General features: G+C 33.4%; 1 protein-coding gene and 1 pseudogene across 2 annotated transcripts; one reads left to right on the top strand and one right to left on the bottom strand.

The window, feature by feature from the left end:
• The first annotated feature begins 87 nt into the window (after window positions 1-87).
• LOC139864821 (D-2-hydroxyglutarate dehydrogenase, mitochondrial) lies at window positions 88-5,398 on the top strand. Of its 2 annotated transcripts, XM_071853391.1 has the most exons (15): window positions 88-255; window positions 1,858-2,180; window positions 2,269-2,370; window positions 2,805-2,852; window positions 3,038-3,108; window positions 3,219-3,337; window positions 3,411-3,506; window positions 3,600-3,709; window positions 3,800-3,880; window positions 4,031-4,131; window positions 4,231-4,339; window positions 4,425-4,530; window positions 4,655-4,740; window positions 4,821-4,946; window positions 5,069-5,398. In XM_071853391.1, the coding sequence occupies exons 1-15, from the start codon at window positions 102-104 to the stop codon at window positions 5,156-5,158; spliced, it is 1,722 nt and encodes a 573-aa protein (XP_071709492.1). In that variant the 5' UTR covers window positions 88-101; the 3' UTR covers window positions 5,159-5,398. The 2 variants fall into 2 exon arrangements, with proteins under 2 accessions (XP_071709492.1, XP_071709493.1); XM_071853392.1 differs by lacking the exon at window positions 88-255 and having other exon boundaries at window positions 1,957-2,145.
• LOC139863830 (folate transporter 1, chloroplastic-like) lies at window positions 5,075-23,984 on the bottom strand (annotated as a pseudogene).
• Between the last annotated feature and the right edge of the window lie 610 nt (window positions 23,985-24,594).

Raw genomic sequence — 24,594 nt, 5'->3', positions numbered from 1 at the left:
AAGTATCGAGTAGCAAATTGACTTTTGATAATACGACGACGTTTTACAGAATTTTCAGACCAGCTAAAGCAACCAAGTGCCAGTCACACAAGCAAACGAATATGGGGAAACTAATTTCTTCTGTTACGACTTGTTCTTATCGTCTTCTACTCATAAACCAAAACAAACACGTCTCTAATAAATTCAACGTCATCGATCATAATCGCCGATTGATTCCTCATTTCATCCGATCATCCTATTATTCAACTTCACCAGGTATAATTACGCTTTTTTGCGTGTTCGTTTGTTTGATAGCTTTATTTAGTAATTTGTGTATGTACATTTAGTTATCCCTAATTTACTTGCTTCAGTTGCTTGAAGATCATCTTATAAGAATCATGATTGTGTTTGTTTTGAGGTTTTTATATTATAGTTGCAGTTACTTATTTTTTTACAAAAATTGTTACCCTAGCTTCATGGATTTGTGTTAATTAGGTGTTGTTAAATGTTGAAATGAGACGCTAAAATAATGTGTATTTTGTGTGTGTGTGTGTGTGTGTGTGTGTGTGTGTGTGTGTGTGTGGGGCTTCATGGATATAGTGTTTATTAGGTGTTAATTTTGTGGTTAAGCATTTTGAAATGTACCTAATTACTCACATTAATTATATACGGAGTATATTCTATGATAGATAGCAAGTTATGAAATATGATCGATCAAATATATCTGTTTATATTGATTTTACACTTTGGAGGCTTGATAGCTTAGTATTATAAATGCATATTGATCAAGCATAAAATGGTCCAAAGGGTTCGGTTCATGCAAGATCAACAATAAAGGGGGATTTAAGGTTTCTTGAGTTTAACTCTCCCGTCCGGAGTACCATGAATAACCCTCATACAAGATGATGATCTCAGAAAGGGTGGTTAAACGTAACCCACCATCATTCGGGTTAGCCGGAATTAATGGCTCATTGGACGGTGTTAGGACTTAGCGTTCGAGGATCGTTACCTGAGATCCGTTATTATAATTGTGCAGATAGAGCGCTGTGGAAGATTTTTTTCTCTCTGTCCCGAATGCCTGTAATGTAGAGTTGGATGTGAGTATTTATAGGCAAGAGTGGTTGTCCTTTTCTCTACCACGTAGGCGACAAGAAAAGAGGGAGGGGAATCGATCACTTCCTGTAAAGATTTTCCTGGCGGGTTTTAGGTCTGACAGTTGTTGAGTGGCTGAAGCTAGTCTATTGGGCGTCAATCACCCTCAGTTCGGAAGTCTTCGTCAACATGTTACGAAGCTCCATTCTGGCGGTCAACTTGATGCAGGAGAGGCATGAGTGGAGTTCGATCTTGTGGTGTATTCCTTTGTAGTGAGTAGGGCCTCTTTCTCGTTGATACTATTCTGTCGTATGGATCGTGCACTCACGTGGTCCCCTCCATATCGTGCTATTTTGCCACGTCCTGCCATTCGTACGACCACTGAGATTCCGTCTTTAGTACCTTGTACTGTCTTTTGTCTTATTCAATCCCCGCCATCATACCGCGCATTCTCCCGAGAGCGCGATGCTCTATGCGCGTTGCTATGTAGCTGAATCACGCCAAATAGTGTGTGCCGCTGGCTTTTGGGGATGATCGAGTGAGGCTATGTGGTCATAAGCTTGCGCGATATGTTAGCGTATTTTATGCGCGTCATTACATATCAGCATATGTACATATGTATATATAAACGAACTTAATAACAAGACCAAAAGTTTTAATTATAAGTAAATAGCTAATACTCATTATAAGTTCATCGATAAATCGCCACATAAGAGACGATTTTCAGTTTCATTAAAGCTAGGCAGCTGCGTGTTCAATTTGTATAATTATATTCTAATATTGCAGGTGTCACACATCATTGTAGCCCTGTACCTCTAAAGCAGTTTCTTGCAAGATACCGATGGGATCTTCAGAAGACTTCTTTAATCCACATGCAAAATACGACTGCAATTCAATACCGAAATTTTGCCTCAGTAGCCTCCACAAGTGTTCAGAGAAACTCCTTGTTTTCAACTCTTAATGATGATGATATTATCTATTTTCAAAAGATATTAGGTGTGAAGAAAGTTATTCAGGACAATGAAGAACTACAAGCCGCAAATACGGATTGGATGCATAAGTACAAAGGTTCAAGTAAGCTTATGCTCCAACCTGAAAATACTGATGAGGTTGATATCTTGTTTCTTTTTCCAAAATTGTTGTTAAGGCTGGATTAAATCACAAATAGTTATTCGTTTTACATATGTTTACATGCAGTTATCTCAAATTCTTAAGTATTGCAACTCCAGATGTTTGGCAGTTGTTCCTCAAGGTGGAAACACAGGTCTTGTTGGAGGAAGTGTCCCTGTATTTGATGAGGTAATACAGTTAGGGTGTGTTTGATTACCTCTTAATTGAATGGGTCAACGTTGAATGTTAAATCATTCAACATTTAGCACGTTTGTTTCTGAATGACATATGATGCTGAATGATTCGGAATTTAGTGCTGGAACCATTTAGAGTTGAAACACTCTCTTAATCAGCAAGCACCTACATTTTATGTAATATCCGGAACACTTCAAAAATAGATATATTAAGTTTTTTTTATTCATGTAACACCTTAATAAGGTAATTTTATCCAATTCATATCGTACATTCAAAATGATCATCAAACAGCTTATTTTTATTCAGAACAAAGTTAATTCAAGAGACTTTGAATCATTCAGTTTTATCAAACGCAACCTTAGTTTTGAATTCAATTATTTTCGTGTGCTTTATTTTTTGGCTTACTGCGGTCTAACGACTACTTTCAGGTTATTGTTAATACTCGACGCATGAATAATATCATCTCATTTGACGAGGTAGGGAGGTCAGTCTTAAACTTTTGTTAATTTAATCCTCTTTTTATAAGTTTGTTATATTTATTTATTTTTTAGATGTGAGAATCTTTAGCTACTAATTTCCAGATATAAATTGGTGTCTATGCTCATGTTAGATAAATAATACTTTTAATTAAATAAATTGATCAAGTTTTGTAATCTTGCAGGTTAGTGGAGTGCTGGTATGTGAAGCAGGGTGTATACTGGAAAATCTAATTTCTTTTCTAGACAAAAAAGGGTAATATAAACATGATCTAGATATATCATTTTGCAATAAGCAAATTTGGTCACTTATTATCGTTGTAAATCATTTGGGTGACATTTTGTTCAGTTACTTTTGTGTTTCAGTTTTATTATGCCGTTAGATTTGGGCGCAAAAGGAAGCTGCCAGATTGGTGGAAATGTTTCTACCAATGCTGGTGGGTTGCGCCTAGTACGTTATGGGTCTCTTCACGGAACTGTTCTTGGTAAGTTTTTTCGTTTACGTTTAAGCATCTCGATTAACATAATTTAACATATGTGTTCATATTTATGTATCAGGTCTTGAAGTTGTTTTGGCAAACGGTAGCGTGATTGATATGCTCGGTACTCTGCGGAAAGATAATACTGGCTATGATTTAAAGCATTTGTTTATAGGTGTGACAAAACTTATATGTGACGATCGTATATTGGATAGATTATATTCAGTTTGGCTATTTTGATTCTCATGTATCTACTTGTACTATGCAGGAAGTGAAGGTTCTTTAGGTATCATAACCAAGGTTTCCATTCTAACACCTCCGAAATTGTCTTCAGTAAACGTAGCTTTTCTTGCTTGTCAAGATTATATTAGTTGCCACGTAAGCAATTATTAGTTCCTCATATTGATCTGGATTACACGCTAAAATTACAGGAACAACGCAAAATGATTCCGTTTCTGTTTTTATCAGAAACTTTTATTTGAAGCTCGGAGAAGACTTGGTGAAATATTATCTGCATTCGAGTTTCTCGATGCCCAGTCAATGAACCTGGTAGGCCCCACAAATGTTACTATCTGCTATTATAGCTAAAGTTTAATGTGGTCTTACTAGCTTCACATGCATGAAATAATAAATGTAACATTACGTTACGGTCTACTGTAAAAATAGTTTTTTTTTTTTTCCCTTTTACATGATGCACAGGTTCTTGACCATCTAGACAGTGTCCGAAATCCATTACCATCCTCAGTTTACAACTTCTATGTTCTTATTGAGACAACTGGCAGCAATGAATCTAATGACAAGTAACTTACTGCTTTATAATCTTCTTTAATTCTATAACCAGTTTCGTTTTTTATATATATTTTTAAACAGTCAACGTACATATGCACTGTTTTTTCTAGGGAAAAACTTGAGGCGTTTCTTCTTCATGCGATGGAAAGCGGTTTGGTAACTGATGGTGCCATTGCACAGGATTTCAATCAATCATCATCATTTTGGCATATTCGTGAGGTTTGCGATTCTGTAACTTACAATTACTTATATTCAGTAATCACATTATTATTTAATATGCTAATTATATAAAAAATACTTTCAGGGTGTTCCAGAAGCATTGATGAAAGCTGGAGCTGTATACAAGTATGATCTTTCTTTACCTGTTGATAAGATGTATGATATTGTTGAGGAAATGAGAACACGTCTCGGTAACCATAATCCTCTATTTTCGATATACAGCAAGTTTCTGAAAATGATTTTTGCTAACTAGTTATCCCAATCTGTTTTAAATTATTACTTGTTTGGTTTATTTTCTGTTTAAAAATATTTTAGGTGATAAAGCAAATGTAGTGGGATATGGTCATCTTGGAGATGGCAACCTCCATCTAAATGTGTCAGCTTCACAGTATGATAAAGATGTAAGATTCGTCTTCATGGTTTACAATAAGTAGAAATGGACATTTTATTTGGTTCTAATTGTTGTAAGAAAGAAATGCAGATTCTGGATCAAATTGAACCGTTTGTGTATGAATGGACATCTCGGCATCGGGGAAGTATTAGTGCTGAACACGGTTTAGGTCTCATGAAAGCTGAAAAGATCTATTACAGCAAGTCATCTGAAACTGTGAGTCTACTTAATTTGTTATCTTTCGTATTGCTCAAAAAAAAAAAAAAAATTAAATAAATAAATAAAATCACCTATAAACGAACAATCTAAGAAATGAAATATCAAATGTAAATGTACAGGTACAACTTATGGCTTCAATGAAGAAGTTGTTTGATCCCAATGGCTTACTCAATCCTTACAAAGTTATCCCAACTTCCCTCCTGTTGTAGTTGAAGTTATAAACTCGATCTGCAACTTTTCTAATTTGTTAAAGATTGAAAGCATGAAGCCTTTAATGTTAAAACAGAGTTTTGACACATGAAGTCTTCAATGTACAAGTGTGACATTCTGTTCAGTTACATTATGTTTATCAATCACATCCAAGGATACAACACCTATGTAACATAGATTTCCAACATAAAGATGTGGCTTTATCCATATCCCAGAATGAAAACAATTTAAGGGGTCTTATACTATTCATTTTTTATTTTTATTTTTTTTCTTTCTAATTCTATCAAATTGGCACCATGAAAATCCACATGATTAAGTAATAATTTGTGTCATATTCACAAAAATGAATATACATGTATACATGTGAAAACTGAAACTAAATGGTTATCTTCCCTGTTGGGGAAGGTTTTATGTTCGTTTGCACCCAATCGTGGTACAATTCTACTAGAAAGAATAGCAAAAATTTCAACATTGTGCTACAGTGACTAGTGTTCCTAGCTATAAAATAACAGACCAACAATCAATGTGGAGAGAAGTAGAGCTAGATAAAGGAATAATACACGTCAATTGTTGTTCCCGGTCTGTTTTAGCAAATGCAGAACATTTTCATACACAATGAAAGTTATTGAAGCTGCAGGAAGATTTTTCAAAAGGTTTGCTGTAATGCCTCTGTAAAAACCTTTAGGACCCTCTAACCTGCAACCCAAATATGACAAAAAAAAAAAAAAAAAAAAAAAATATATATATATATATATATATATATATATATATATATATATATATATATGGGTAGGATCAAGAGGGAAGTAACCAATCGGGGGAAGCGGGGGGAAGCAAATTTTTTTTTTTTTTTTTTTCCGTTTTTTGAAAAAACTTTGTCCACGAACATTATAGATGAGATGAAAATATGAACATTTAGTAGAGACACTTTGTGATAAATGTTTTTATTTTGGCGGGAAAACGCTCGAAGAAGTAATATATAACAATTATCGTGTTTTTCGCGCGTATTTTGAGGTTTTAGCTATTGGGGTTTAGATATTAGGGTTTAGATATTAGAGTTTAAATATTAGGGTTTAGAAATTTAGGATTTAGGGTTTAGATTGAGTTTTTAATACGAACGGTTTACATAAACCCAAAATACCAAACCCTAAACCCTAAACTCTAAATCGGGCTAAATTTTACTTCACAAAACATGAAGAAAAAAAAAAACGTTCATACTCTTCACGAACAATATTATCTTAAATGTTATTTTTGTCGATCGTTTTCCCGCCCAAATAATAGCATTCATCACGAAGTGTCTCTTCTAAATGTTCATATTTTCGTGTGATCTTGATGCCGGAAAAAGAAATTCAAAAAAAATGGAAAAAAAAAAAAAAAAAATTTGCTTCCCCCCACTTGGTTACTTTCCCATTGATCCTGCCCCTATATATATATATATATATATATATATATATATATATATATATATATATATATATATATATATATATATATTGAAATTTTACAATTGAAAACACTAACCGAGCAGTTTTCGTCATGGCATCCCCGCTATCCACATATCTTGGAACCCCATCTAACATGGGCCGTTGCTGCAGTTAGTAGTGATCAATTAAAATTACAAAGCCCAAAGAAACCAAAAAAAAAAAAGTTATTATTATAAGAAAGATGTACAAAGTTAACCATACCTGTAAACGAGAGCGAATGACCTGAGAGTGTTACAGAGCTAGTTAATTAATTAAGTTCAATTTTAAACTTGGAATTGTGAGAAGTTTACATACTGATAGTTCTTACCTGGAAAAGGTATGTTAAGAAAATGGCAGCCAGTTTAGAGGAAGCTCCTAAAGTTGCTTAATCAACTGTAGTCTGAGCAAAATCCGGGAAAACAAATTTAATAATGTAGAAAGTAAAGGTACTAAATATATTTCATGTAAAGCTAAACATAACATGTATTACTGTAGTATACAAAATCTTTGAGATTCGGGTATAAAAAACATCCGTCTTATGTAGAAATATATGCAAACTAGATTTATGAGCCCGTGCGTTGCACGGGTACTCATCCACAAACAATATATAGAATCTAAAAATTGTATATGAATTAACGATATTATATGGACAATGTCACAAGTACTCTTGTTGAATTTCTAAATTTCAAAGAACACACATCACCAATACTTGAAAAATATTTTTTCATACATTTATTCATTACACATCTTAAACTTATGGATTGTTGTAAGTATGAAAAAGATAAAAAAAAAAAACACACGCTCTTTAAAGTGATAAGTGAGTAAACATTTTGTGCCAGACTTTAGTTGACTTTCATTTCGAAAACGGCTAAATCCATAAAACACACAGAAGTTTGGTTTTTTTTCGACTTCTCTTGTTTCAACCTCCATTTGTATCTGCGTTCTACAAAATTGAAGCACAATACTCTTTTACCACTACGTAGGCCCGGAAGCAACATCATTGTGTTTGGAAGAAGTTAAAAAAAAACAAAAAACATATATATATATATATATATATATATATATATATATATATATATATATATATATATATATATATATATTATAATGGAAAATCTTGAAATGAATTTAAGTAATTTACAACATAATTATAAAGTAGTAAATTACTTAAATAAATAATTTACAACATAATTATATAGTAGTAATTTACCTGCTGTTTCTGATGCTCTTCCTTGAATTTTTCAACAAAATCTGACTCGTATGTGGCATCTTTAACTGTATAGTTTGTAAATTTTTTGCTGAGGTTATCATGAGTAACCTCAACCTTGAACAAAAGAGTGTTGCCTATTAGCAAATCCAATTCGTCCGGCCGTTCAACATTCTCAGGTATAGTTTTCTTCTACTGATAAGCAGACTGAGGAACGTACTTGATCACTTAACTTCCAAACAACGTGAGGGGGGTTGTCCTAGGATTGTCCTCAGTCACTTCCACCACAAGCACACTAACTTTGTACCTGAATGAGAAGCGAATGTAAGTTCAAAATTGTATCCTAAGATCCCAGAATTTAGTTGTAAACATTACCATTTCATATATATAATGACCTTAAAGAGACAGGTGAATTGTTGCCATGTGTAGGACACTTACGTTTCAAGGACAACAATGCATCTATGTCGAGTGTCAAGTCGACTTGTGGATCGACAATGTGCGCTTTACAGTGGCACTTTTTGCAACCTATATAAGACCATGGTTCATCAGGCATTTTATTTGTGCGTGAACCACATAGATACCGGGCTGAAATGTGAAGTTTTTAAAGTTTAGACTAACTAATTAAATATTATATGCTAGTGATTCTAATAATAATAATAATAATAACCATTATAGTGAAAATATAATAGTATTTACCGTGTTCTGAAATCTTTGACAGGCTGGACGTTGGCATCAATCAGTATGTTGGTGAAGTTCCATTCTATACTAACGGTGAGTTGTTCTACAATTTTGAAAGCACAATGATCAAATGATATGATTGAACTTTCTGATAAAAGTGTACTGTCAAGGTAGCTTAATATAGACATCAACAAATGCATAGCCGATAATTGTATGTATAGTTATTAGTTTGGAATAACTTACTTCCCAACTTCTTGGTCCTTCCAAATTGTATGATCAGACACACTCATGATCAACATGTTGCTGCATATACTCGAGAAAATTCTTATGTAACTTTCACCACAAAGTGCAAGACAAGACAACATCGTCACTATGAATAAAAAGATAAAAAAAATATATATATATATTTATTAGTTGCAAGTAATTATGAAAGCATTGAACTGACATGACATAAAAGAAGTTAGTATAGACTATAGAGACACATAAAAGAAGTTACATGATTTAATGAATGACAATTAGAGACACATAAAAGAACTTGCATGAACTTGCATAATTTATTGAATGACAATTGAATAAGCTCATTTCACTAAGATGACATTAAGAGAAAAATAATTCAAAGTTGCAGCCACCATTCAAACATACAAAAGTACCAATATGAAACAATGACAATAAAAGACTTGGATCATTATGAACAAAAAGACTAAACTGACCCATTTTTAAATGAATGGGTCGAAAAAGCGATTGTATTGTATTTACCTTTTAGTAATAGAGATTCATTAAGAACTTGTCTTTTTGTGCATCTCGACAAACCTCGTCATGGAAGGTGGCAACTGTTTCTTATAACAATAGAATATATCCCTAAACAGTAGAATATATCCCAAATGAACACATAAAATGGGTCAAACTACACATAAAATGAGTTCAGTAAATGGGTATAAGAATTAGTCTAGTAGGTACAATACAATGGTTTATGCGTCTAGCAAACTACACATAAAAAACACCTGGATCATTATGCACAAAAAAGACTAAATTAAACGGGTCGAAAAAGTGATTGTATTGTATTTACCTTTTAGTAATAGAGATTCATTAAGAACTTGTCTTTTTGTGCATCCCGGCAAACCTCGTCATGGAAGGTGGCAACTGTACCTTATAACAGTAGAATATATCCCTAAACTTTTCAATCCCACATGATGCTTTGCAAAAACTCAAAAAGGTAAACAATAATGTTAAAATTGCAAATGCACATAACTAAATGTGAGAAGGGGTAGATGGTAATGTGTTTACCTTAAATGCATATCATCCGACTCATATTGATGCACTTCGTTAATACACATCATTGCTTGTACTCTTTTAAGTAACTGATATATATCATATTATGGAGTATATAAGAAAGCAAGCAAGTTTACAGCTTACAATTTACAAATGAATTAAACTTGGATATTACCTTTCATCACAGGTATATACGAACTCTGTACTGAAAGTTCCAGCAACACCCTTGCGGTTATATTTCAAATGCCTCTTTATGTGCATATAATAATATTACACCTATAGTGAATAAGCAAAAGAAAAACTATTGTCATAATCTAAATCATTTGCCAATGAAGATACAATATAAACTTTGTGGAATGGGTAAAACTACACCTAAAATGAGTCAATCAGTAAATGGGTATAAAAATGAGTCTAGTGGGTACAATACAATGGTTTACGAGTCTCGCAAACTACACATAAAAACACTTGGATCATTATGCACAAAAAAGACTAAATTGACCCATTTTTAAATAAACGGGTCGAAAAAGCGTTTGTATTGTATTTACCTTTTAGTAACAGAGATTCATTAAAAACTTGTCTTTTTGTGCATCCCGGTAAACCTCGTCATGGAAAGTGGCAACTGCACCTTGCAAATCAGATTGACACTTTGTGCATCCCGGTAAACCTCTTCAGCGGGGATGGTCACTTTGACACTTCTAGGTGACTGAACATTACCTTCGCCTCAACAAAAATTGCAGTATTCAGTTACGATCTTACCATCACCACCACACGTTGAGCAAGTAGATACCTGAAATTATAAACTAAGAATTTAATGTCACATAATAAGATCTTACAAGGGTTATATTTTCTTCAATTAAACAAAAAAAAAAAAAAAAAAATGGAAAAAGAATAAGGTGCCATATAAATTGAGAAGACCACTTATATATACTTAAATTAGCAACTCGTGTTTTCATATGCATTTTCCTAAGTTATATATAAAAAGCTATTGTAGAATATGATTAATTAAAAGTTCAAGTGTTATTACATGAGAAAGAAAGTTCTTAAATTTGTTAGAACTTAGGATCCTACCAAGTTGTGCCTTCAGCATTAATGAGCTGAAAGAAGCCATCTGATAAACTCGATGCAAATCCAGGATTTGTGATCTATCATAAAAGAAATGTACCTTTGCAAAGGAGTCATTGCAACCGAGACTGTTAAGTTGCTGTTATTGGTGGTACTTTGACCTACCAGTGATATCAAATGAGCCATATTGATATAAAATCCGTATAAAAAAAGGAGAACTTATAATTTTGAATATTAAGTTTATCGAAAGGGAACTCGTCTTTGGTATTAAACTCCATCTTGGGGGATACTGATGAAGAAGAGAGATAAAATTAGTTTAAGCGGTGGCAAAATCATTCAAACGATAGGCGTGACATTGAGCAGACAAAGTAATAGAGACCTGCAAAATAAATTGGACAGTGGTAGAGCCAATCAGTTTACCTTTTTTCTTATTCCATTTATCTACTTCCATGTCAAAACTTTCAGTCCTTTTATAAATGTTAACTAATATAAAATAACGTAAGACAGTTAAGTATGTGAACACCATAAAATACATGCTATTAATTTCACAAGATTTTGATGATAGAGCTAGCCTAAATTATCAACAAAAAAAAATGCCTGCAAAAACATTTATACATGTTTCATTATTCCTTGATGCATATCCGGCCTTCTAAAGTGTTTATAATCATTAACTTTTGATTACATACAAAAAGCAACATTAACAAAAAAACATCAGTTATTACAAATTTAAATTGTATTCAAATCATTTACCTTTTTTGACATCAATATTATAAACTGTAAGATTAAATTTCAAGTCATGAAACATCATTGATACAAATCGAAATCTAATTGAATAAATATACCTGAAAACTTTAATAAAAACGGTGGATCAATTCGGTGAAACATCTATAAATCATCACCCAAAAAATATATGCGAGTTTGAAGGATATGACATACTAAAAACACGTTAACCAAGCTGTCAAACATGATTAAAAATATAATTTCGTAATAAGTAAAAAAATTCGCAAAAATTATAAAATGATTGGGAAAAAATATTATCAGGCACATGCATATATTTGGTTGTGATTTATACATCAATACTATAAGATACTTCTGATTGTAAGCCTGACGTATGAATCAATTTACATAAAATGCAATACAATAAGAGTAATGATTTTGTAAAAAACATAAATTGATCTTTAAATTACATGAATCATGTGATATCAAATGGTATACCATTTGCACAATTCGTCAAATTCATTCATAAAAACATAATAAATCAAGTTATAAAAAGAGTAAAATTACAATCTATCAAAATTGATATTGTGAGATCAAATAAACTGGTTTGTAATTAATGCAATTGAAAATCGAACCTCTATTGAAGTATGTATGCCTCATCTTTCCGTGAGACCTAATCACGTCATCAATTTGAATTGTTGATAGATGGATGAAATTCGGGTAGATTCATGGATGAATTCACTCCCTAATTCGTGTTTCTAGATGGATGAACGTCAGAGTGAATTAATTGTTCTGAATTAGGGTATGAAAATTGGGTTGAATTGATTTGGTTATTCTAACGATCGAGGGTTGGTTTTTGTTGTTAATTACGTAGTGTGATTATAGTTTGGATTGGGTGTGGAAATAGACACGTGGCATAACCTCGTAATTAGGGAGAAAATTCAAGTTAATCAGGAAATTAGATAAATGGGAGGAGGGATGTGGGGATGACACGTATGAGTATAGATAGAATATAGATATAGATATATAGATATAGATATAGATATAGAATATAGATAGAATATAGATATAGAATATAGATATATAGATAGATATATAGATATAGATATAGATATAGATAGATAGAAGATAGAAGATAGAAGATAGATAGATAGATAGATAGATAGATAGATAACAATGGGCACGACCCTTGAAAAGTCATTCTGAAGATAAACTTACTAGTAACTCTGAATTTTTAGCAACGGACGGATTACGTTTAGTCCTAAAATCATCTATAATTTTACGAAGCTCCTCATATGCTGTAAACTGAATGGCACCATGAGTGACCTGCAGGAGAATATGTTAGCGTGTAATCCATTTATTGGAAAACTATAGCATGACAATTATTATGGTAACATTGACCAATATAAAACGAGCATTGCAGCTGACAACAAAAGAACATAACATATCTCATAGCATCTAGAACAGTAATAACGATACCAAATCTAACCAGAAAAAGTCCAGGTAAAAGCCCTTTGCATAATGCTCTCCATCCTTCATCTTTCAATATGGTTTTCAAAGCATCTGCCATAAATACAATTAGGTTAATCAGATCCAAATTTATATAATTCAGTAGTGATTAAGTAAGAGCTAGATGGAAATTAAAAAAATAATAATTCAAAAAGCACATTATGTCCAGTTTAACATAAGAGATTGACTGATTGAGCATACCCCCAAAACCCGAATATGGCCGAGATTGATTCTGAGGTGTCTGAAGTTGTAATCTTGTTTTGACAACCCAGACAGGATTGGTAATATGACATACCTAAAAAAGTAATAATTATTCCATAAGTAAAAGATTAAATTTGAAAAACAAATTGAACACCTTTCGTTTTGTGATTAATCAAACAAATCGAACCCCTTTAGTTAGTACAAGAAACTAACCAACCCTCCTGCTTCTGCTGCTGAAGCAAGGTGAATATATGCACTTGTTTTGTCATGTCTCTTCATATACCTCTGTTTAGCAGTGTTATAACTATAAACCGGAAATACTATATGTCAAGAAGTCAATTACGCATGAAAATTGCATGCCAATTCTAACACATGAAAATAATAGAACTCTAGAATAAGCACCAGATATCCATTGACGTACAAATAAAAGTATAGACCCCATGAGACGGTTGAACCTAACACTGCAGGACTAAAGCCAGAATATAGCCCTCCGAGACCCTGGAAAAATATGGGTAACAATTTAATTACAAGCATAAAAGACGATGATATCAAATAAAACATGTGCATGCATTATTGAGATGCAATGAAAGTCCCTTTCTGGTTATCTACTGATGCATTGATGATCTGATCCTTTCTCCTTAATTAGATATACACCTCTGACAGTTGATGTGGTATCTTCAATCTTTGCAAAATTTTAAATTACAAAAACACAATGCATTAGGATTACAAATTTATTTCGAATTGAGTGTATCTTCAATCTTTGCAAAATTTGAGGAAAAAAAAAAGAGTTATATACATGTTGAACGAAAATATTTTATTTTAATTGTAGATTAGTGGAGTAGCATTTCAAGTTTCAATTGTTGGTGTTAATCGATTTTACACGTCTCATCACATTTGGAGTATTATGACTTGGTGGTATATGTCGACCAAGTTATAATAGGAATAATGGGTAATTTGCTAGTGCCACGTTTATGTTTTAGTTTGATACGATCTTTCTGAATTCAAATGAATCGAGAAAGATCTCGAAACAACCTGGAAGCGTCGAAGGAAGAATCAGCTTCGGAATTGAATCGAAATGAACTTTTTATTGATGTTATTCAATTGACAGTTCACAATTACAGAGAATTAGAGAGAGGAAATGTGTTTTCACACAATACAAAATCATAAGCTATTAAATCCCTATCCTACAATCTATTTATATTCACTAACTGATCTTATATTTGTCACGTGCTACACATGTGATCAATAGTAAAAGGATCATAACAATCCATCCCCCTTAAAGAGATTCTTGTCCTCAAGAATCCTTGAAGATTACAACCTTTTTCCAAGTCTTCTAACAACTTGTTGACAATAACACTACAATCTTGAAATCAGGCCCATGTAAGTTCTCCAACTTGAAGTCAAGCTCCCTATGAAAACTTCTCTCATGAATTGAACAAAAGGATGAATAGCATGTGCATATAGAAGAATTAACACCTTATTTATCAATATCCATGTCTTGAATCAGTGATACAAACTTCTTGTTTTCTTTGTATTGGTAACAAGCTGCAACAATGTTGTATAAACAAGGCATTTTAGATTTCTATTTGGGCCACAAGTGCATCATTTTCTTACTTTTGGATCGATAATTTGAAATCTGACCCAATTCTCTAATTAAGAACAACACTTCATAAGTAATATAAAGGGTTGGGTGCTTAAACGTAGTAGAGTATCCATCCTTTGCAATTTTAGTGTCTTCATACCTTGGACCATCACTAACCCATATTTCTATAAGCTCGACTTCGAATCTGTTACGGACCTTTCCAGTGATCACGCCAATTTTCACCAGTTCTTGAGACTTCTCATATTCAGATTGTATTCTCACTTGTTCAATATCAGACTCTGAATGTACAGTAGGACATGATGGACACTTAATTCTTTGAAAATTTTTGTGTAGTGCAAGGCAAGAAGTATTAGAATCTGAAGTGTAATGTTTATTCAGTCCATACTCCTTCTTTGACATGCTATCCTGCTTGCCTTGATATATATTCCGTGTATGTTCAATGTATGTAGAATTAGCACATCCTCCCTTACATGAATCTTCATCAGGTAGCTCATCATAGATATCCACCACTTTAGTCTTTTCACTTCCTTCATTACTTGTAACTTCAATTTCATTTTTTTCAACAGAAGTTGCAATTGCAGAATCACGAAGCTGACTATCAAAGATTTTAGTCCTACGTTTAACTATCGCTATTGTATCTTCTTTCAACAATGCCTCACTCAATTCTTGTTCTGAACACTCTTCATTATCTTCTTTGGCAGTTAAGTGAACTTGTTTTAGTTCCACCCTTTTCAATTTCGCCTTGTACATCCCTGATTGTTGTGTACCCCGTAGTTCTAACCGGCGACCTTTGTAAATGAACGACATTTTAAGATCATCAAACTTCCATAGGGTGTCTCCTAAGGTCCTCAACCATTGGATTCCCAATACCATGTCACAACCACCTAAGGAAGTGATAACCATGTTGCTCGCGAAAGTTTGACCATTAAGTTGCCACATAAATCTTTCACATTCACTAGTAGTAGTAATATTGTTGCTTCCGGGTACAATCACTTGCATTGGATCAAACGAATTAAATCGACAACCAAATCGTTTTGCCGAGCTTAGATTCAAAAAATTGTGCGTACTGTTTGAATCAATCATGATGTGAACCACCTGTTGCTGGACACGTCCAATAACCCTCATTGTTTGAAACGCATTGGTTCCATGTAAAGCATTAATAGAAAGGTATGGTACTAATGCATTTTTATCTTTCTTATTCTCAATCACTAATTCTTTTTCTTCTTCTTTTACTTTCTTGTCACCAGATTGCACTCCAGACTCATTTTTTCCCAATATTTCTATCACATACCGTTGTCCACTACACCTATGCCCGTGCACATATCCTTGATCGCAATAGAGGCACAAGTTTTTCATGAGCTTTTCCTCTAAATCTTTTTGTGTTAACTGCTTTTTGTTAGGACACACATTATTATTTATTTGCACTTTTTTGTGTGGTGTTGTGATGGCACCCACTTTCGTAATAGCTTGTGATGCACTTCTTATGTGTTGCGAGTAGGGTACGAAGTACTATTATATTTTACTACAAAATACGACGAAATATTACACAAGTTTTATTAATTTAACGGATGGGTATACCTAAACCTTGCTACAACACTATAGGCAGTGTACCTAATCGTAGAGTAGTATAGTTTTTAGTAAGTTCAGTTCGTTCCACAGGGAGACGGTTTATTTTACACTATATTTTTAAACAATTATATTTGAACAAAATATATATAATTATATATAATAATATATAAAAGGGGGTTTTACCGTTTAATGACCGGTTTGTCGATTTTATATTTTAAGTCACGATTAAAACCTAATGCAAAATATAAATTACGATAATTTAAGTGCGTAAAATAAATAAAAATAATTAAAATAACAAAAAAAAAATAAAAGTACGAGGAAATATGAAATAAAATATATTATGCTTATTTAAACTTCCGTACTAATGATGTTTGACGTTTTGATTTTTATTTATTACCCTGGGATAATTGTCCTTTGTCCTGGATTATTCAATATGTCCATACGGATTTGTCCATAATAGTCCATCAGGCATAAATATAAAGTGCGAAAGTCTTCATCAAATTATTCTTATTCCCGAAGTCAAATATTTCAACTAATTGGGGATTCGAATTGTAACAAGGTTTTAATACTTTGTTTAATGAATACACCAGGTTATCGACTGCGTGTAAAACAAGGTTTTACTACTTTGTTAACAATTACACCAATTACCCTTGAATGTAATCCACCCCTGTTTCAACAAGTCTATTAACTATTAATCCAGTTCCGTGTCCGATAAAATGAACAATTATTGGTATTTATAGATATCCCGCCCATCGTGTCCGATCGAGCGTATGTGGTTATTTATATCTACGTCAAATTGTAAATCTCTATATTAATTTAATGAGGTATCATTTAGTTAATATAAAGCCCATTAATAGCCCATAGTCTAATTTTCACAAGTGTCGTTCTTTTGTCCAAACTCCAATTATGGTACAAAGCCCAATAACCCCATCTTTAATATTTAGCCCAACATCATGATTACTTCGATTCAAATAAGCATAATAATAACTTAAGTACGAGACATTAATTTAAAAAGGAGAACATAACTTACATTGAGTATTTATCGCGTAGCTTTACACAGACAGAACTTTGACTTTAAAACCCGTAAAATAACTTTTACATAACCCAAACTAACTAATATAAAACTAAACTAATATATTATATATATATATATATATATATATATATATATATATATATATATATATATATATATATATATTAACAGAGGGAGAGATATGTAGATATGGTGTGTTTAAACTCGTTCGACAAACTGCCTTTTTATAGCAATGTGACCACCTTTTCCCTGCCATGCGATCGTATGGGAATAAGGCAGCCAGGCCATGCGATCGCATGGCCAGCTGGATCCAGCCAAACTTGGTTTGTTTCCTAGCTTGTCGACATTTTATTTAAATATATATAATATATAAATAATTTATATAATTATTTAAATATTATATTATATTCTTGTGCATAGTAGACTTGTAATTTTTAGTCCGTTACGTCGCGCGTTGATAGTTGGCTCAGGTCCCGGTTCCGGATTTTCGAACGTCCTTTCGTACGATTTAATATCTTGTACTTTGCGTTTTGCAATTTGAAATTTGCACAAAAAATTATTTTCCTTAACTCCCAAAATCCGCGCAAGTCTTTTAACTCAATTTTCCAGTTTTAGGACGCTTTTTCTTCAATTCTTTAATCTTCGTGCTTTTCATTTCGTAACTTGTACTCTTGTCAATTTTAGACGTTTCTCATCATTAATTTGAACCACTCGAATTGTATCTTGTACATTTGAGCTTTTTGGTCATTTGCGTCTTCAAATCGTCGTTTTCGCATTTTGTCTTCGCACTTATTTAATATAAACGATTACAACTTAAAATAGGACAATTACAACTAAATAATTTACATATTGGGAGGATATTGTTACTAAATATATGTTCATTTGGAACACTATAAAATATCCCCACACTTGAACGTTGCTTGTCCTCAAGCAATACATAACTTGAAATAAAATCACACTTCACTCGAATCACTTTTTTATTCTCACACTTTATACATCAGTGATTTTGATACAGTGGTATAAAAATGATAGTAACGATGTGGTTTACAGTCCCACATGACTATGAAAATTTAGATCCTTTAAGGAAATTGGATCTTTATGAAAACATTTGATCTTTTGAAAATTCATTCTAGATTTTATCCTAGATAAGTTTTCCGGAATAACCCTTCACCGGTGTTTGCAAATTGTTTTTGTGGGTTTGGTGGGTTTCAGATTTGAAAATTTTAGCTTAAAACTTATGGTTTTGTGTCACCCACTTGCTAACCTTGTATTAGGAAAGCAACACGTCCAGTATACTTGCTCCGTATATTACCTTTCGATAAACTACCGTCCGGTTGTAAAGGAAAGCGTTGAACAAGCTACTGTTAAGGCAATGTCCCCTGACATGCTTTTAATTATGGTATATAACGTGTCAGATGCAATTACTATCCTTTGTAAGAGCAATAGTAAAGCTCACCCTTATGGTTTTTCGGTCTGGCACAAGGTCCTGTCTTTGACCATGCTATGCAACCACCGTTCTTACGGTTGACACCCGATTTGGTTCAGGTGACCTAATGAATTCCAGGTGAATTCCTAGGATTTTACGTTCAATGGTAATGAACGCATTGAAAATAGGTTTTCAGAAAACAAATCGGTTTTAATTTGATCAGAATATTTTCTCGTTCAAGCTCGAGTTTAGATTTCATCGAATTCCATGAGTTTGTAATTCTCAATCTTTAAGGTCAATCTCAAGGATTGAGTAATATCAGGCTTAAAAGCTGATTTTTAATCTTTAAGGAGATTATCCTTTCTAGGGGTCTGATTCATTAGTCTTATCAAGGTAATTTGCACGGCGTCCTCCCCATTTTACGAGACAGATCCTCTCATGGTTAGGATAAGTCTGACCACTTGGCGACCCTGTTTGATGCTGAGTTTCGTGGATTTCCTGCTGATTTTAGAGATGACTTTTTTAGATTTTTCGTCAACCTACAGCTGGTCTGGACGACAACTTCCTGACCTAAATCAAGAAGCGCGTGTCTTTTTCGAAAGAATTTACTTCCTTTTAATGATGGAATTGATTCATCGTGTAGATCCATCTTTTCTTTTATCTTTATTATAATATTGCGGGTAAAACAGTCAATTTAGTCCAAAACAAAAGCACCTGCAATAACTTTACAGAAACATGTGATAGATAGTTTTTTAATTGAATAACTTGGTACATTCTCCCCACACTTGGCTTTTTTTCATGCGTCTTTTTATAACCTAATAAATAAATTCAAGCGTTTTAGTTGTTTCTCAATTTATGTCCTTTTCGAGGTAACAATAATTTCGGTATTAACACCTAGTTTTCATCGTTCATAAATATGTATAAACATGATTTTGAATTCATTTATTTGAAAATTTTTAAAATTTTCACAAAATTTGGCAAATAAATTAAGTATAAACCCGAGAGAATTTATAACCCTTCCCCACACTTGAGATCATGCAATGCCCTCATTAGCATGAAATCAGACTCTAATTATAAATTCATGAGGGTGATTAGTGTAGAAAGTGATTAAAAATACCCAATTTGTAATTACAAAGCTCGTCGAATGATAGATGGCGCGCCTCATCGTTCATTCCTTCTTGTTTTATCACACATGTTTTTATTCAAAAACGGTTGCTTTTCTGAACTGTTTGCTAATATTTGAAAATGCGTCTTTTACCCTTACACATCATGCATTTTTATTGACGAGTTATGCACTAATCCGAACCCCTAATTTAATGTTAAGTGGAGTTAGACTTCCCCATACTTAGCTGACGACATGTGAAGTCAGTAGAATAAGTTCCACGAATTAAAATAGTGAGCCAGTTATTTACATCTCGGGTGGTATAAAATATATCAATGGGTTTAAAGTTTAGACTCACCCGATCGTCACTACTTAATTCTTTTTTAAGTGTAGCTTTTAGTAAATGGATTTGTCTCTTTTCTGGTTCTTGGTCAAATGGATCGATATACACCGACATACATATTATAGGGTGGACAATTCCTAACATTTCCTTCCTTTTATTCTCGGGATCAAAGTTTTCACCTCTATTACCCAATTGGGTGAAATCCGAGGTGTCATTATCTATTACAGCTCGTAGTTCTTCTTCGGTAGATGACTCATCTATTGAGAATATTGGGTTGGAAGATTGTGGCTGGATTGAAGCAAATTCTTCTTCATTAACGGTCCTTATCGGTTCCTCCACTTTGGTCTCGGGGGTAAAATTTTCAACGTTATCGTTTTCCCAAGAGTACCAATTTGTCACCCTTACTTCTTCTTCATCCATTGATGGATCGATGATTTCATACGTAGAGGCTAATGTGTCGATATGTTGTGAAATTGGTAAAGCTGAATAAAAAGTATCATCGGGATAGTAGGTGATTTCGGAGCTCTCGAATTCATCAAAATTCGATGATATGAGATTTTCTTGCACACGACTCCTCAGATCAACAGGTGTGTAATCTGATAGAGTTTCAGCTTGCCGATTTACAAACTCTCTCATTTGTTCATTTTGAGCATCAAGTTCTTCGAGTTTGATTTTCATATAATCTAAAGAATTTTCAGGCACATAATTTTCCTCGTCTTCTGGTTGTTGAGTTTGGATATATTCTTGGGAATAATCCCAATTAGAATTGTATTCCTCATAATCATTCCATTCCGGTTCCATGAGTGCATAATTTTCTATAGGAACGTAATAATAACATTCCCATGTTGAGTGATAATCTCCACAGATTTCACAACCAGTTATTGTTTCGTCATTCGTGATCCAAGATTGACCGAACGAATTGTCATCAACACCCGTTTGAGAGTATTGATTAAATTGATTTCGCATGTCATAAAGAGTTTCCAAAATATTCTCGAAATTTTCCATAATGCGCTTATTACCAAATTTTAGCTACAATGTGGTGCATTTACTTAATTATCCTATTAGTTATAAAAATAAAAATTATATAAGTTATCAAATTAATAGATTTTTCTGCTTTTGCCCACGTTTCGAATAGCCAATAGATGCAGCAGGGAGCCAGAACCCTTTAAATCGGAAGCTCACAACTCAGCCACTAACAAATCCAACTATTACTACGAAGCAGAAAATTTGGATGTCTATCAATTTAACCGCTTAAAATAATTTTTCGTTTGGAAAATAAAAATCTATGTCCTAAAAACTAGCGTGTCGAGAAATAAGAAAGAAAAAGATTACGCGTCGAAAAACGTCGAAAAATAAAAATAAGAAAGAAAAACGTCGAAACTTAAAAGTCTAAAAACTAAATCTAAAAAGTTGCGCCTAAAGGTCTAAAGGTAAATGCAATTTTATTCGGAAAACGGCAATTACTTATAAGGCACTAAAAAAATTAAAGCGAAAAACGACGTCGCAAAATTCTAAAGCGCCTAAATCTTAATTCTAAAGAAAAAGCACTTAAAGGATTTTACGGCAAAGCCTAAAAATCTAGAAATAAAAAATAACTACGGCAAAAACTATGTCTTAAAACTAATTACGAGCGAAAAATACAAATATTATGCTAAAACAAATAAAAAGATATAAAATATAAAAATAAACTTAAAGTTGTAAAAAGTACAATTTTTATAAAAATATTATTTTTATATTATTTATTTATAAAATTATTAATTTTTATATATTAATAAAACTAATTAAACTAAATAATACAAATTAATTAAAAACTAAAAAAAATTATTATTAAATATAACCCTAATTAGGGTTTTAATAATAATAATAATTAATAATACGTAATTAATGCTGGAATAGGGTTTGATCAGGCGTGTCAGAGTTTACCATGCGATCGCATGGAATTATCACGGCCAGCTCATGCGATCGCATGGGATTGGATTCCAGTATTTTTTTTTTTTTAAATAGATTTTATATTGTTTTTCTAAAAATTATATATAAAAATATTTACACAAATATATATTAAAAATATAGCGTTTCGCCGAGTCCCCGGCAGCGGCGCCAAAAACTTGATGTGTTGCGAGTAGGGTACGAAATACTATTATATTTTACTACAAAATACGACGAAATATTACACAAGTTTTATTAATTTAACGGATGGGTATACCTAAAACTTGCTACAACACTATAGGCAGTGTACCTAATCGTAGTGTAGTATAGTTTTTAGTAAGTCCGGTTCGTTCCACATGGAGACTTCTATGAAGTGGCAATGGCAGCAGATAGCAATAGCAGCAGATAGCAGGTATCTCAGAACTATAACTCAAATTTGAAAGCAACAAATCAGACCAATACTCACCAGGGTTTTGGTCGGAGATCCAAGACAGTCGTACTGAAAGAAAACGGCAGCGAACGGCGGTGGAACAGATGCTCACGCGCCGGCGCGTGGAATACCGGCAGCGGAACTAGGCGGCGCGTGGGATGGCAGTGGTGGTCGGAACTGAGTGAAAATTTCAGAGTTTGCAATTCGAGTATGTCTGAATCGATTGGCGGGGGTGGTGAGATGCAAAAATCAAAAGAAAAAACTAAAAATTCGAGTGGTGGGAGGCGGTGAACCGTGACCAGATCTGGATCGCCCTTTTAGGAGAGAGAAGAGAGAAAATCCAACTTGTTCCGTGCTATACTCAAATTTAATAGTAAAAGGATCATAACATAGTTATAGGAAGAATTTGTTTTATATGTTTTAATTAATTATTTGTAGTTTGAATCAGTAGTGCATAGTGGACCGTATATGTCGAATGTGGAAGTTGTACATTTGCATGAGAGATTGAGAGGTGATACGATGTACCGGTTCTTTAGGATGATTGTGAGTAGTGTGCTAGTGCTATTATAGTGTATGCACGTGGTTCTCTATTTGGCTATATATAGCCCACTTTAGTTCTTGACAATATATGCAGTGATTAAAAATGTAGACAAATTGGTTTTAGTTGTTCAATTCTGTTTGCACTTCAAAACGTAAACAGAAAGTTCCATTTTGTTTCTATTAATACACTTGTTATTTTTTGAGTTAATTGGTACCTGTGTCCCAACATCAATCAATTTACGTTCATATAATTTGCATGTAAAACATTAACAAACAATAATACTACGTAATAAATATGAATTTATGTGATTACAAACAAATCCTATTCTGAGTTCCGACCCTAGAAATATGGAAATTATGATTTAAACGTAATAATTAACGGACCTCTAATCGGCCAATGGTGAAGAGAGCGTGAGGAGTGTTCTTATAGCACGGAAGATTAGGATTCCGACCATCATACACTGTTCAATTTCATGTAATCGTAACTTTAAATAAATCAAATAAAGCTGGAAATAATAAAATTAGAGTAATTGAGCATACAGATTGATAAAAATTACCTTGAAATCTGGTACGGACAACATCAAGGGGATGAGTAAAGGTGATTGTAGCAAGTCCGGCGATCGCCCCAGCGACGGCGTTTTCCCATTGCCAAAGCCGAAACCGTCGTCGAGAAACTATAGAAATCGAGTCATATGATTTTGTATTTGCGAATGAACCCGAAGACAATATGATAGTCGGTTTCATTCAAATTATGTTGGTCAATCTTAATCTTCATCCTTTCAACCACACGTCCCTCTACATGAAACGGCCCGCAAATCAGTCCAAATAGATGCACGAGTCGAGTGCGCGTCGCAACTCGAGAGACAATCGCCAAGTTAAAGCGGTGGACTAATCGGATACCTCCAGATTTCAACTAAAAACATGGTGAAAAATACTAATTAGCCACTACTATAAGTTTATAAAGTACATAAACTTTCATTCTCTATCCGATATGGAATACACGACTTTACATTCCGGTGAGCTTGAAGTTGCACATCAACGTCTATGGAACGATGAGACGCCGAAGTATCCCCGTATAAATTTGAAGACTTTTACTTATGAGCTACTAATTAATGCTTCGAATCACATAAGGTATATGTCAATACTCTAGGGATTCAACTAAGTGGGCCTACCGCAACTGGTACTTGAGCGGGAGTGTGGGTTCGGCTTTGAGTTTGTGTTGGGTTTGAGGTTTTGTTTTGATTTGTTTGGACCCTCATAAGTAAACATGGTAATTTTAAACCATACCAGATAGCTTGCTTCTAAACAACATAATAGGGGAATTTCAAACTTGTACCAAATAGCTTGGTTCTTT

This window comes from Rutidosis leptorrhynchoides, chromosome 8, assembly GCF_046630445.1.
Source record: "Rutidosis leptorrhynchoides isolate AG116_Rl617_1_P2 chromosome 8, CSIRO_AGI_Rlap_v1, whole genome shotgun sequence".
Lineage (NCBI taxonomy): Eukaryota > Viridiplantae > Streptophyta > Magnoliopsida > Asterales > Asteraceae > Rutidosis > Rutidosis leptorrhynchoides.
Note: the sequence above shows the minus strand (reverse complement) of the source record. Positions and strands in the feature narration are given on the sequence as shown.

Excerpts from the sequence above, each read along its gene's own strand:
- LOC139864821 (XM_071853391.1), top strand. The coding sequence starts at position 102 with ATGGGGAAACTAATTTCTTCTGTTACGACTTGTTCTTATCGTCTTCTA. Across the intron at positions 2,181-2,268 it reads AACCTGAAAATACTGATGAG|TTATCTCAAATTCTTAAGTA; the intron begins GTTGATATCTTG and ends GTTTACATGCAG. Across the intron at positions 3,710-3,799 it reads AAGATTATATTAGTTGCCAC|AAACTTTTATTTGAAGCTCG; the intron begins GTAAGCAATTAT and ends TGTTTTTATCAG.